The sequence below is a fragment of the Canis lupus genome, chromosome 5 (assembly GCF_048164855.1).
Source record: "Canis lupus baileyi chromosome 5, mCanLup2.hap1, whole genome shotgun sequence".
Classification (NCBI taxonomy): domain Eukaryota; kingdom Metazoa; phylum Chordata; class Mammalia; order Carnivora; family Canidae; genus Canis; species Canis lupus.
The window spans coordinates 23,573,695-23,588,833 of record NC_132842.1 but is presented as its reverse complement, the minus strand read 5'-3'; the positions used below and the strand labels follow the sequence as shown (position 1 = coordinate 23,588,833).

The window sequence follows — 15,139 nt, the reverse complement described above, 5'->3', positions numbered from 1 at the left end:
CCACACTTCCACTTGCTCCTTATGTAGCAGGCAGATGGATCTTTAATTTGGAGGAAGGCGAGATTCCTTTTCTGAGCTTATGGAAGACCAGTGACAAAGCAGAGACAGGCTTCTGACTTGCTGTGGCCCAAACACCCCAAATTCTGATTCATCAGGTCTGGGATGAGGCCTTCGGAGGCTCAGGAAGAAAATTCAAGCAGCACAGCTCTGGCCAAAAACCCCTGGGGTATATTTCCCGGCACCTATATTCACAGGAATTTAAATAGTTTAAGGTAAACAGGTTGGTGAGGACTCAAGGCCCATCAACTTAGAGCAGACTTAAAACAGCTCTGGGGGCAAAAGGCTTTCACCCAATGTTTTGTTTAATGTAAGCTGCATTAAACTTATCCTGTGGTTAACCTTTTCCACCATTTTTCTTTGATATACTTCTCATTCTTCAAAGTCTAGTTCAGAGTCAGGGCTGTACATCCTCTGTGCTTTCTCCCTCTATTCACAAGTGGGTGCTTTGACATGTGTTTTGTCCTGTCCTGGAGTATGGTTCTGTGCTATGGCTCATTGTTTCCATGTCTGAAGCTCCACTGCACTGTACGTTCCTTAAGGTCAGAGGCCATGCCTTCCTCCTCTGTAAGTCACTGGTTCCTGGCTCCCAGTGGGTGGGCACTAACATTGGTGGTATTCACAGAAATGTCATGCCTGTTGATGACTTCTGTGTTTGTGAGGACAATGGTAGTGTGAAGGTTTTGGGGTTCTCATGATTTCTTCAGTACTGGAGAAGCAGCATGGACCATGTCTTTGGTGTCAAAGTTGGCTACAAGTGTTCCAAACCTGCAATTGAGGAGACTGGCTGCCAGCTTGCCAAGAATGGGGACCATGCTTTCTTCAAGCCTTTAGTGAGAAGGCCATATGGAAAACTCTACAGCATTTGTTTAGTGATCCAGATGTGAGAGTCGTGCTGAGGTCTGGAAGAGCCTTTCTGCCACTTTGGTAAACTAGGCAGTTATTTCAGGGATGTCTTGGGGAGGCATGGCAGGCTTGTATAAAACCAGGAACCTTGCATAATACAACAGATACAAGTAACTTTAAGTTCAAGAGGTGCAAAGGAGAGAGCCTTCGACACATGCTATCTTCTCATTTGTTGCAGGAGAGAAGTAGGGCAGCCTTCAGAGAAAGGGCTGTTCTTAAGGAACAGAGGAATGAGAGTTTCACAGGAGGGCTGTTGTATGTTAGAATCAGCCATCAGCAGCAGGAACTTGATGGCATGCATGGTTTCTCCAAAGGTGGTGTGAAACCACCTGTGTCAGGGTCCAAAATCAGATTTCTGGGACTACCCTATGCCTACTGAATCAGCTTCTGAGGATGGGACCCGGATATCTGAATTTTGAACCAATATCCCAGGTAATCCTGACATGAAACTGAAATATGGGACTCACTATGGAAAGGGTTGAACATACCAGGTTTTACACATAGACTGGCCAAGTTTCAGTATCACTTATCTGTCACTGGGCCTTCATAAAAAGTGAGAAAATACAAACAACACAACTACATGAGAGTTCCCGAGCCGAGAGACAGCTATGTATGTGAAGTAATTATAGAGTTGTTACATATTATTTTGCTGTTATATATTATGCAGTTTATCCTGTTTTAAGCTGATCTGTTATGTAAAAATATGAACAGAAAAATTAACAAATGATTATGCATCTTCCAAAAGGATTCTTGAATTAAAGCATTCATCAATTGGTTTCAATTGCCAAACAGTTCAGCTAGAATTTAATTTACAGACAGTTTCGTAAAATTACTTACATGCAGTGTGACTTCCAAGCTCTGTGTACTGGAGAGTCTCAGAAGTGTCTCTTTTCCTTAGGGAAGGGATGGCACTTCAGTTCTCCTCCCTAGCATGATGGGACCAATTATCACTAGCTTTAAGGGAAGACCTGCCCTTGAAGCTGCTGAGTAAACTGAGGTATAGCTGCTGCCTTTTATCCAGAAATTCTCTTTGAATATGCTTTGCATACACAGTAACCAACTGGTCGTTTTAAGTAATTTGTATAGCCACCTTCCTACTGGAATTCATAAAAAATCCAAAAATGCTAAATTTTAAGATTGAAATTTAAGGTTGGGTTATCTCTCTTCTTTCCTTTCAGATATCCCTCTCAGAAGGAAAGAATTGTGCTAGATAGTGGCTTGGGAGCCATACAGACCTGGAACCAAATCCTGGCTCTACCAGCTACTACATATTTATCCTTAAGTTACTTAATTTCTCAGAGCTTCGGTTTTTTCTCCTGTAAATGAAGGTATCACCGACTCTGTGAGGGTGTTCAAACCCAAGCTCCTGGTCCGTCCTTGATCTTACGGAGAGTTCTTAGGATCCACAAAAGTGGCCATCAAAAAATAAATACTAAATTGGAGGTATATCCCATCCCAACCATACTAATTTATGTCTCTGTGAGATCAAATAAAAAATAGTCTGATGTGCAATAAAAATGCAAAATAAAGGTATTCTGAAAGAACTCGTATAGACCCTACAAGTCCCCAGAGTTGTCGGGATAAAATGCAAGGTTTTTGGTGGCCAGCTCGGCAGAGCCTCTGAGATGGTGATGCTGACCATAGGTGGGCTTTCTAGTCTTGTGAGAGGCATATTAAGTTTCTGGAGGACCACCAACCAAGGAGTGTTCCCTCACGGGGAGGCTGTGATCCCCTGCAGGTGGGAACTGCTCTCCAGGGGAGTCACAGTTTGGGTTTATGTGTGTGTTTGTGTGTTGCACAGAGTCTACTGAGAGCAGTTGACTGGTCTTTCATTTGACAGGTGTACGCAATTTCCTTTGAAAGCAAGAAGACTTGAGAATCTAGTACAGTTTGATAGTAATAAAACTTTCTCAATTAATCATCATGAAGCTGAATTTAAAGCCATAATCCAGGTTCTAAAAATTGTTTTATAGCAACTATATTTCCTGAAGAGCATCACTGGAGATCCGAGGAGTACAACAATATTTAGACAACTCTCACTAAGGCAAACTGTACTGTCTCCTGGCATATGATATCTAGATTTAGCTGGTCTCCAGCAGGTATAGCATGAAGCGAGGAGAGTGTACCTGGGTACTGACCTCCATTCTATGTTCTGGCCATGAAATCAATTCTGAATTAAATCCAAGATACTAAACTATCCTCAGCACTGGAATCTAAGGCTCTACTTAATAAGATTATAAGTTGCTTCTTTCCAGCATTAAACTAAAGTGCTCAGGTGACTGTTTCTAATTAAAGATCCTTTCATCATCAATACTTTGTCCTATTTATAAATGAATTTTTAATGAATTACCACTAAGTGTTAACCACCATAAAACAGAAGAAAATATGTGAAAAGTGTGATCTTTACAAAGAGACTTATGTTTTAGTTTCAAGATACTGTCATGGGGAATATTAATTATCACTACAAAGAACCTTGTTAATAATCCCCCAATAAACTCCTCTTCAGCCCACCTCTGTTCTTACTTATAAGCATTTTTTAGATTTTTGTTCATCTTTTCCCGCCACTGCTGTTTTACCCAACCTAATCACTTCACTTGAAACAGAATGCAAAAAAAAAAAAAAAAAAAAAAAGGAACAGAACGCAGCCCTTAGTGTTATTTTTAGTTCTAATGTTTTATAAAATCGACCAGTCTTTGTATATTCCTAGGTTGTAGAACTTTTGAAATGAATACGGTACTGATGCATTAAAGGATAGAGAAGAAAGACAGTATTTAAGATTTGTGAAATCTTGTCAAAATATGTGGCAGATACCAATAGTGACATGAGTAGCTCTGCCTCCATTATGTACAAAGAAACCATTTTATTTTTTCCCAGATCACTCCAATTCAAAAGACTTGGGTTAGGGAAGCAAACTTCCCTTTCTATCTCTACCAATAAATAGCAAGAAAAACTGGGGAGAGTTATATTATAAGACCTTCAATTACGAACTACTTTCAAGAACCACTTTCTATTATAATACGTGGGTTAATGAAAGTATGGTTATATATGTAAAGGAAAAAAGTATTAGGAAATTGAGAGAGTTGTAACCAAATTTATACTGAATTTTGGTCCCCCCCCTCTTTTTTTTCTCTCATTGATATTTTATTAACTGGTAAATATTTACAACATTTTGATGTCAATTATTTCAAACTGGTTGGGAGAAGATATAAGGGTGGGTATTTAGTTCTTGTCAACTACTAAAGGCCAAAGTCAAGATAAAAAAGAAAAACCCATGTCTGTTCACTCACCCAACATGTATTGATGGAAACTCTACTATATGTAAAGCTCTTAGTGAAGCACAAAAAGAAGTAAAAAAATATTTAACACAGAGCTTGTCTTCGGGGTGCTTATGAGAAATTATCAGAATAAATCAGGTAAAAATATTGGCTGACCATTACAAACAGCATATCCTTCTAAGAATGATAAATCTGATATCATTGTCATACTTTGAATAAAGATTTTAGGGGGAAAATATTGTAGGAATTATGGAGGCCTTTCAGCTTTCTATATATTCCTACGGTCTGGATTTTTTATAAGCGTATACTATTTTTATAATTAGGGGAAAAAAATCTAGACCAAAGTATAAACATTTATGAGTAAATACTACAAGGAAATAAGTGAATATATGATATTTGTTGACTTAAGTTGGTGCTTATGGTTGGGTTTCTATCTGTTTTAAAGTGTTTTGTTGTTTTAATAGAATTTCAATGCCAGACATAATTCAACAATAAAGGAAGTGTATGGAAAATTTAAGTTCTTTGATTTGAATAATCTGTATTGTGTATTAGGAGTGGAAGCCTCGTTAACCATTTTTATTTCTAGCTAAAGAGTAGGGCTGTGAAGAAAATAAAGGCATATTCTCTAATTCTCTGTGTAATATACTTTTTCAAACTATCGTAGGATGTCCAGTCTCAACTGAAAATGGAAGAATAAACTCCTATCACTCTACTTGTAATGATATATTTCATTATCATCTATTATTAGGGTAACTCCTCTCCTATCATTAAAATGGAACATGGTCATTTACGGTTCCCTGATTTCCAAATACTTTCATACTGTTAATACATTGTCCTGGAAAAAAAAAAGGAAATTAAAATAATTTCTGACTACATTTCAATGTGTCTAAGAGCCTCATCATGAAAAGCATCATCAGCTTTGACCTTCATGTTTCCAGAAGGCTCCAGCTACATCAAATTGCAATGGGACCCTTCTTGACTTCACTTGGTCTCACTTACATCACTGACCATTTTTCAAATTCAGTAATCTTGTTTTTACTGTCACTTCAGGCTGAATCATTCTTTTCAGAAATGACACAGATTGTAGTATCTCTGCAGCTTTTCTTATTTAATACAACTCAACTGTCACCTTAAGTGAAAAAATTCTGTTGGAGAATGAAAAATCTTCTGTTAGTGAAGGCTTAGATCCTTCTGGCCACGAACAAAGGGTGTTTGGTACTTGCTAACGTCATTTAAAAATCACGTTATTTTGTAAAGTTAATCGCGGGTTTTTCCAAGTATTCTTTAAGCACTATTAAATTCATTTATGCATTTTGCAAGCTAATGGGGAGCAGGAGTGGGGAGGGAAGGCTCTCCATGTCTAGTCCCAGGCCACAACCCCAGCCAGGCAGGAACGAGGCAGTGAAGAACATTCTTATCGGCAATTTTAGTGTAAATTAAGGCCTGATCTCAAATTCCATTTTCATGGTAGTTGTGTTTACATTGGAGAATTCATTTACGTTCTTTTTGAAAATAACATTTAAGTACTTCTATTACCCGAAATTACATTTGTCAGAGTCCTACGTAGGGACGTTTTAAAGTTAACAAATAGGTCTAGGATGTGTAACTGGATATAAATGAACTCATATATGCATATGTGGCTTTTTTAATGGAGCTCAGGTATGTGTTCACAGTGCTAAGTGGGAGAGACTCACGGTTTTCTTTCCAGGTGACTGGCGTGACTCCATACACAAAACCAGAGGGAGCAGAGTAGGCCCGGAATAGGTGGACATGCGCAGGGCGTGGCTTCACAGTGGGCTCATTGACAATTAAAATGTCTTTAGAAGCCAGGACCTAGGTAAAGCAGCTTCCGAACTTTGGAGAGGACTGTTTTCTTTTATTTTCCAAAAAGTATCCTAGCTTTATTCTTATTTATAACTAAAAACTGAAGTCAAAGTTGTTTTGATGAAGTTCTTAGAAATTACTGAGAGAGAAGGATACTTTCATCTTAAGAGACAATTAAGAAAAAACTTTTTGGTTCTGCAGCAAGACAAACTGGCTCTGAAATCATGATTTTAACAAGTCAACATCACCTTAAAATACCAAATCCTAGTGATATTTGGGGTGCTGAGTCGCAGAGCTCATATACCCCAAAGCCACACCAGTTGGGTAAACTGCCAGGGGCAAATTAAATTAGCCTCTGGTTAGCTGACTGCAGTTTCAGCTGTATCTTTACGAAATGAAGGCAAAGCTCAACAAAGAACCCATAAAATGAAATGATGCAGACCAACCTTTTATTGCACCCACAATATTTTGGTCTAGTCCTTTCCGGTTGTCATTGAGTCCTCTTTTCCTCTTCCCATTGGGTAAGGAGTTAGCCAAAGTCTTGTCATCAAAAAATGCACACACCAGCTTTCTAAACAGAAGGCTTCCTGAGCGAGTGTAGTTTGACAATATAGAGTCCAGCTGTGATTTAGGCATGAACACATCAAAGCCTTCAGCAAGTTGCACTTCTGGCTACCAAAAGAACATAAATATTTCATTAAAAGCAACATTTGAAGCATTTGACTTTGGGCATATGCACAACAAAAAAACCATCACTAGCTACTGAAGTGTCTATATACTACGAACAATGTGGTTTTGGTTCTGTGTGCTAGTATATGCAATTTATAAAACCAGTGACTAGTTGTTACTCACAAAATAAGATGCTCTAATTCTAGCATTAAGTCTCTTTGAAAGCAACAGAGAAGAGTACCCTGAAAATACATTCTTGTCTTCAGAAACAGTCAAGAGAAGACAGATCATCACAAACTCATATAACTGTAGAGCTACAGGGGACTTGAGAGATTTCTGGGTGAAATACCCTTATTTTTTTAAATGAAGGAACTAAGGTCCAAAGAGATCATAACAAGATGACAAAAATAATCTGAATGTACTCAGTGCATTACGCTTTACTTTCTCCTACATTAAATAATTTCATTTCATTTGCCTAAGCACGCAAATATGGGGCTACCCAGAGGCCTATGCTCTTTTTTTTTTTTAAAGTCTTTTTTTTTTTAATTTTTTTTTTCATTTATTTATGATAGTCATACAGAGAGAGAGAGAGAGAGAGAGGCAGAGACATAGGCAGAGGGAGAAGCAGGCTCCATGCACCGGGAGCCTGACGTGGGATTCGATCCCAGGTCTCCAGGATCGCGCCCTGGGCCAAAGGCAGGCGCTAAACCGCTGCGCCACCCAGGGATCCCGCCTATGCTCTTTTTACTCTGCCAGTGTTTTTCAGTGGTGGGACTATATTTTTCTCCAGTGAAAACTTATGTAAACAAATACATAAAGTAAACAACAACGATGAGCAGGTGCCCCTGGCAGTTTCATTCTGCCTCTCACCCCTACTACTTTTGGAAGAAGAATCTGAAGCCATGTCCCAGACCACCACTGAAAAATCTACATACCAGTCACGCTGCTTCCCTGTCACGGATTTTCTGACTAGGATGCTGGAACAGAAGACCTATTAGGTGTCTTTCAATTCAGACTCTTAGTAGTAGGATATAAACTCAGATGGTAATAATTACTCTGTCAGCACTCCATGGATGCTTACAGCTTGTCTTTTCATCTGGCAACCTAATGAATACTTGGATTTTCAAAACTTTTGCAAACGCCTTCCTTCCCATGGAGGTGGCCACACACCCTGTCACTGGTATTTATGTGACATCCTTATATGGCTGCATTTATTATACTGTGTAATTATGTATTAGATTGTGGCCCTTCCTGACACCCACAACTCAGACTTTGTGTCTCTTGGGCCTGGCACATAGTAAGTACTCAATAAATTCTTGAGTAGCTAAAAGTTCATTAGTCATAATCTAAACTACTAAGTCATTTACTGTTGATTATAACATGATAACTCTGCAGGAGTATTTTTTTTAAATTTTTATTTAGTTTTTTAAAAAGATTTTATTTATTCATGAGAGACACACAGAATACAGAGAGAGTAAGGGACATAGGCAGAGGGAGAAGCAGACTCCCCACAGGGAGCCTGATGCAGGACTCAATCCCAGAACCCCAGGATCACAACCTGAGACACAGGCAGATGCTCAACCACTGAGCAACCCAGGTGCCCCTAAAAGAGTAACTTTAATGAAGAAATGCAATTGGTAAACTTTTTTTTTATTGGTAAACTTTCATAAGGAAAAAAGAAGAAAATCTCACATAAGTAAGATGTCTTATAACAGCTTATTCTTAGATAATCATACTTATCACTTTGCAAACCTGGTACGACTTTAGATTTTTAGAACCCTATTAGAAACAAGAGGATGTGCGATTAGGTTTTCTTCTGGAGAAGAGGAATTACTACTTTTGTTTGTCCTGGTGTTTCTCAAAATGCCTAGCACACTATGGTCAGAGGAAAGAGGGCATAAATGATTCAGATGATGTGGGCAGTTTGGGAGCTGCACTTCCCAAAAGCAATTCTCAACTGGATTATCCACAAAGTCATCTCATGTCTCTGCTTCACTTTTCCTTTCAGCTTTTGGTCCCTGGATACTTGGCAAGTATCACTACACTAACAGAGTGCTGTCAGACTCGTTGCTGAGTTTTGGGTCCTGCTGCTGGTAAAGGGTGTGTAGGGGCATTGCTGGGAGCTGGGGACTGTACCCCCGACTCCTGGAACAGAAGCTGGCTCACACTGAGTGCTCAGTGCATGTTTGCTGAATGAGTTAATGTGGAAATATTAGACTGAGTGAATTTTATCAACATCATCTAAGATGAAGTTTTATTCATAACCAGAATTTTGCTGTGCCTATCTATGGCTGCATTTAGACCTTATTCTAAATGAACTGATCCCAGATTTTAGCTTAGTGTTCCTATACCATTTTTAATTTTTATTTCACTATTTATTTATTATTTAAATGCAATTTGCTAACACATAGTGTAGCACCCAGTACTCATCATGTTCTTATATCATTTGAAAGCCATTAAAAAAGGATTCCCAATTTACAGAAGCAGCTGCTTGTAGGTCTATGAAGGGCTCAGATGATATAGAAGCCCTTCAATTTTCAGGAGTCAAGAGGGGAAGACACCGACTGATCTCATTCATAGATCTCTGTTGAATTCTGATACCATCAAACAGGTGCTTAAGACTCAGCCACCTGACCTGAGATTCCCAGAACTTGCCTTTGGACTTACCCTACAGGGCTTGACCCTGGTTTGAGGAATACTGACCTCCTCTAGGTACTAGGCAAAAATGAGCCACCCCTTTCTTCACATACTCAGTCTTTTCTATGAACTGTGTTTCTAGCACTTTCCATGCTGCATTTATTTGGTTGAGAGTTTGTGTTTCTCATGAGAACATGCGCTCTTTTGTATTCAGAGTGCCAAATGCCCCATCATTGCCCAATAGATATTTGTCAGAATAAACAAAACACTATGTAAGAATTCATTTAAAATTCATTCATTCAAAAATAATATTGATTTAGAGACCTTTTAGCCCAATATGAAGGAAGTGTGCTTGAAAGCCTGCCAGGCCATGGTTCAGCGTACCAGACTTTTTGGGGCAGCACTTGTGCTAACTCAAGGAGCAGACTGCTTGGAGAACCTGACTTGGTCAAGACATATTTATTGTGTGTGTAACTCCACGTGCAAGGAGTTTTAAGTCAGGCTCACTAGATGAGATACATACACAAATATTACATAAAGTACAAAGTGATAAATGAGATGTGCTGGACGCAGAGCAGCATCTGGTGGGTGAGGGGGTGAGTGGGGCCGGGGAGGGGCAGGATAGTATTTTAGGAGGGCTGTCTGGCAGGGCTGAGGACACAGAGGCAGTTGCTGCTTCTAGAGCTTGCTGCCATTTCTGAAACTAAATATCTGGAGTTTTCCATGGAGCAAGGAGACTCCCCCTGGGATCATATGGTCTCTTGATTTCTGAGACACTATCCTACTGCAGAAGCTGTCAGTGTTTCCCAGTCCACTACCTGCTGATGGACAGATCTTGTTATTTGGAAGTGTTCTTACCAGATCAAGGAACGTGAACTCACTCAGTTATGAGCCTGAAGTCAGTTTTATTACTTGAGGTAGTAGCGGCAGCCAGGAGAGCAAGGGTGACTCATCTTTGCCTCCTTCCTGATCTTGAGGTCCTGTTAGGCAGATTTCTCAGCTCTTGTAAAGGGGCACTAATGCTGTGTCTACAAGGGACCCCAAAGCAACAAACCAATTCCTTAAAAAAATGGTGTTGCTTTATTTTCTGAGACATGAAGAAAACTAATCTCAAATTTTTATTATGAAACCTTCTGATATCCTCTATTTTAGAGAGAAAATTGCAGTGTACTGTTATGTAGTGAGCACATATATTTAAAAATAGGTTAAAACTTCAATTGTACCATTGAATCTCTTCCTTCTGTTTACTGGTGCTGGTTTATTTTTTTATTTTATTTTATTTTATTTTATTTTATTATTTTATTTTATTTTATTTTATTTTATTTTATTTTATTTTATTTTATTTTATTTTATTTTATTTATTTTTTCTGGTGCTGGTTTAAATGAGATCTCTGCTTACTAAGGATGCCTGTGACAGAAACAACACTATTTCAAATGAGTATCATTTTACAAACAAGACTTTCTTTGACGGCATCACTGTCTGATATTTAAGCAAAGACAGATCGCTAATACACTGACAGGTTCTATTGTTTACTGAGGGGTTACGATCTTTAAAGGATGACAAAATGTGGGGCGGAATTTACGACACTTAGAGTCATCATCTTAAGAGTTAAGAGTCTGAATTAGCTTTACAAATTTGGATTTTCATGATGTCTTGCCCATTTTTTTAAAAAGATTTATTTATTTATTTATCATAGAGAGAGAGAGAGAGAGAGAGAGAGGCAGAGACACAGGAGGAGGGAGAAGCAGGCTCCATGCCAGGAGCCTGACGTGGGACTTGATCCCGGGACTCCAGGATTGCATCCTGGGGCAAAGGCAGGCGCTAAACCGCTGAGCCACCCAGGGATCCCTCTGTCTTGCCCATTTTTGGTACTGCAGCTACTCAGCACCAGTGTGTATCAAATGTTGAATTTTCCTTATCCAGGGGTGTCACGTCTCACACCCAGTGAAGTTCTGGAGGCAAAAATCACGTGTAGTCATAATGACCCTTGAAAGTGTTTACGGACCCAGCCCTATGGACAGTAACTCTCCTGCTTCTCTTTGCACTTCAGCTGAGGCCTTCCTTTGCTTAAGGTCAAGATCTAGTTCGCGTGGGGGAATCCTTTAACCAGGTAAATTAAAAGATTTCCCCTTCAGTCCCTATGAGTGAGCGTATCATTTGATTCCCCTGTATGAAGTAAAATATGTAAAGCAATTTTATTTTATTTTATTTTATTTTATTTTATTTTATTTTATTTTATTTATTTATTTATTTATTTATTTATTTATTTTTTTGTAAAGCAATTTTAAAGAGATCATATCAAACACAGAGGAAACAATTCTGATAGAGGCTATTTTCCATAAGGTGTTAATCAATGCCAAATTATAGTAAAACATGCAAATAGCTAAATGTGGTCACTGGTTAAAAGAGTAAAAAGAATTGCATGAATATTCATATTGGACATTAACCTCAGATTTTCAATCACAAATTAATAAATTACACACAATAGTTGGTATACTCCAGTGGCTAGCTAGTTAAGTTTCAGACTGGCTCAAGAAAAAAAAAAAAAAAAAAAAACCCATGGATGAAGAGGCAGGATTCTGTGGCCTAAAACTCCCTGATGTGGGACTGAAAACACATAACAGAATTTTTATTTTATTTTATTTTATTTTATTATTTTTAATTTTTTTTCACATAACGGAATTTATAAGACTGTTTAAAGACTGTGAATTTAGTCTTTCTGGTCCTAATACTTCCATATATGATGATCCTTTATTCTCATTTAGTATTTATTTTGCAGTATGTTAGAGGTATTTCTAGGTAAATGGGCTTTATGAAAAGAAATTAAAAAAAAAAACCCTCATAACTGACTTTATTTGGCTCACATATGTGATCTGAATTCACTTTATTTTGCTCACAAATGTGATCTGCTTTTGTTTGGGAAACACTGAAATCATTTCCTATAACTCAGGTCTGCTCCAGGTAGATTTAGCAGGAACTCCTATTACTATTTACTAAATGCAATGCCACAATCGCAGCCAGTGAGCTGGGTGCCCATGAGAATACACCACAACTGCAAGGCAGGCTTGCTTTAGTAGGTCTAGCTGAGCACAGAGAATCTCAGCGTCGATGGGGCAGAGGCTCCACCTTGGAGGTATCACATCAAGAGTCCATTATAAGGTGGATGCTCTGTAGTAAGTAAAAATGCTCGGGCAAAAGTTCTATCACAGTCTATACACCAGCACATATTTCAGGCTGAATTGGATAAAAACGATAAGAAGTTATTAAAGGGCCAATATGGATCTTTTATTTGGCAAAATATTGGTAGAACTAAGCATTTAACTTTAGAAAATACAATACGACTTGGCCCCTTGAACTTTCTCCATGCACTTGGATAACGAGGCACTCCAAAGTCTTCTGGAGATGTTTCTAGCTTTTTCCTTCCTCAAGTGGTAAATTAATGACTCTAAGCACTATGGCTTGATTGATGCTAAAGACATTTGAGCCCAAGTGTTTAAGATGTAAGATTTTAGCCACTGCCATTTAGCTTCTTCCAACCCTAACTCCAGTGAAACTGCTCCTCTGAGGTCCTGTCATTGACCCTCCAGGCCAAGGGCAAGTCCTGTTCTTTCAGGCTCCTCTGCGTTCTTCTGACTGTCATGACCAGGACTAGAGCTTAAGTCCTATCATATTGTTACGACTGCTTACATGTTTTCCTCCTCTGCTCCTTGCGGGTTAAGGACTATTTCATTCATTTAGGTACACCCTGGAAAATGGTGATGTAATTAATAGTTATTCACTATAGACCATATTCTAGGCCCTAGGCTAACACACATGAAGCAGATTTTCTAACTTCATCCTCACCCTGCCAAGGGAATATTTTATTATCCCCAGTTTGCAGATGCAGAAACTAAGGCTTGGAGAGGTCAGGTAACTTGTTTAAGATTATCCAGCTACTTAGTGACAAAGCAAGGATTTGAATCCAAGCAGTCTGCACTGAAATCTACACTCTCAAGCATATCTGCTTTAAGTTCAGTGTGTCAATGAATAAACAGTCGCTTGCTTGACTGATGTGCTTTACTGGTTCCCAGTGGATTGTGTATTTATTGGGTTAAGAAAGTGTTAAGGAAACAGGTTCTGATTTTTGAAGCTACTTCTATTGAAAGCAGCAATATATTTTAAATTATTTTTTAGAAAAATGACTTAGTATATATAAACATCAATGAAATTATCCAGAATCCAATGAATTACCAGTTGATGGTAGATTTATCTTCTGATAACTTTTAAATCTATATAATCTAGGATTATTGGAAAATGTTCACAATAATTCCAATAAAGAGAAAAAAGTTTTCTACTATTAAAAATTATATATACATATGTGTATGTATATATATATATATATATGTAAATATATATATGTATTTTGTTTTGTTTTTAAAAGTAGGCTCCATGTCCAGCATGGAGCCCAATGTGGGGCTCAAACTCATGACCCTGAGAAGCAAGACCTGAGTGGAGATCAGAGTTGGACACTCAGCCGACTGAGCCACCCAGGTGGCCCTCATAAATATATTTTTAAAAATTGATCTGAGTGTTTCACCAAAGGCAAAAAACAAGCCAAACAAAAAGCAACAGTGATGAAACAAGCTTGGGCCACATATATCTACCCTGGAAGACACAACTTACTATATCCAACTAAATAGGAAAAAACAATGACTGCAAAAAATTCACGGCTGCCTTGTCTGAGTACTGGCAGAGCATGGAGTTGTAAAAGAAAGAAGGAAATACTGTATTTAAATTTGAAATTTGGTTTTGGGTTTTGGGCTCCTGCTTTGGCTTCTGTGTAAATTAGGCTTGAATTGTATTTAATGTGCTAATTTAAAATGAGTCAAATAGTCCTGCCTCAAAGTAGAAACATTTTGGCCACTCTCTTTTTATAAACACTATTTCTTCAAGTGTATTTGTTCATGCATATGTACACTTCAGTTATTTAACAAACATTTATATTTGTCCTTATAAGGTACTTAGCTAGGACTGCTAAAGTTTAAAAAAGAACCAACATTTATTGAGTGTTTAAAATGTACCAGGAACTGCTCTAAGGGCTTCACATAGACTACCTCATTTAACTCTTCCAGTAGGCCAGTTCTAGAAGGTCAGCATTACTACTGTTCCCAATTTAAGGAGGGAAAACTGAGGTGAGGGGTTACCCAGCCGAGCTTCTTGCCCAGGCAGCCTGATTTCAGAGTCTGTGCCTTTTACCATGTACTTTTCTTTTAGAAACTTCCAAGTAAATGGAGTAAACTACCTTAGTCCAACCTTTCAGTTTTCCTCACATATCGATCATCCTGTGACTGGTTACTGAGTGTGGGTCGTGTTCAGGAACAGAGCTAGAAGGGGTACCCGAGTGTGGCACTCAGTGGGTAAGGACAACTACGGACCTGGCTGTGTACTTAAGCCCTTTATGCCACAGTGTCCTCATCTACGAGGACAGGAATGACACCTCTAAGAGTAGGGATGAAAGAGAAAAATTATTTTAGCGCAGGGTGGCACACAGATACTACAATTATCATATAGCCCCTGCCCTGGGAGAAACTGGCATTCCTTGCTGGAAGGAGGGGAAATCTTCTAAAAAATTATGGACCAGAATAGAAAGTTCTATGAGAGTGAATTATGTTGGGAGCACCTGGGTGGCTCAGTTGAGCACCCAACTCCTGGTCTTGGCTCAGGTCGTGATCTCGGGGTCCTGCGATCGAGCCCTATGTTAGGCTCCTTGCTCAGTGGGGAGTCTACTCAA

At 38.7% G+C, this 15,139-nt stretch overlaps 1 protein-coding gene across 21 annotated transcripts in view; it reads right to left on the bottom strand.

The window, feature by feature from the left end:
- The window catches only part of BEND7 (BEN domain containing 7), an 81,252-nt gene that overhangs the window by 29,017 nt on the left and 37,096 nt on the right, over positions 1 to 15,139 (bottom strand). For all 21 annotated transcript variants that reach the window (XM_072825769.1, XM_072825756.1, XM_072825771.1 and 18 more), the window contains one exon: positions 6,509 to 6,734. In XM_072825769.1, coding sequence (XP_072681870.1) covers positions 6,509 to 6,734 — 226 coding nt within the window. The remainder of the gene's footprint in view (positions 1 to 6,508; positions 6,735 to 15,139) is intronic.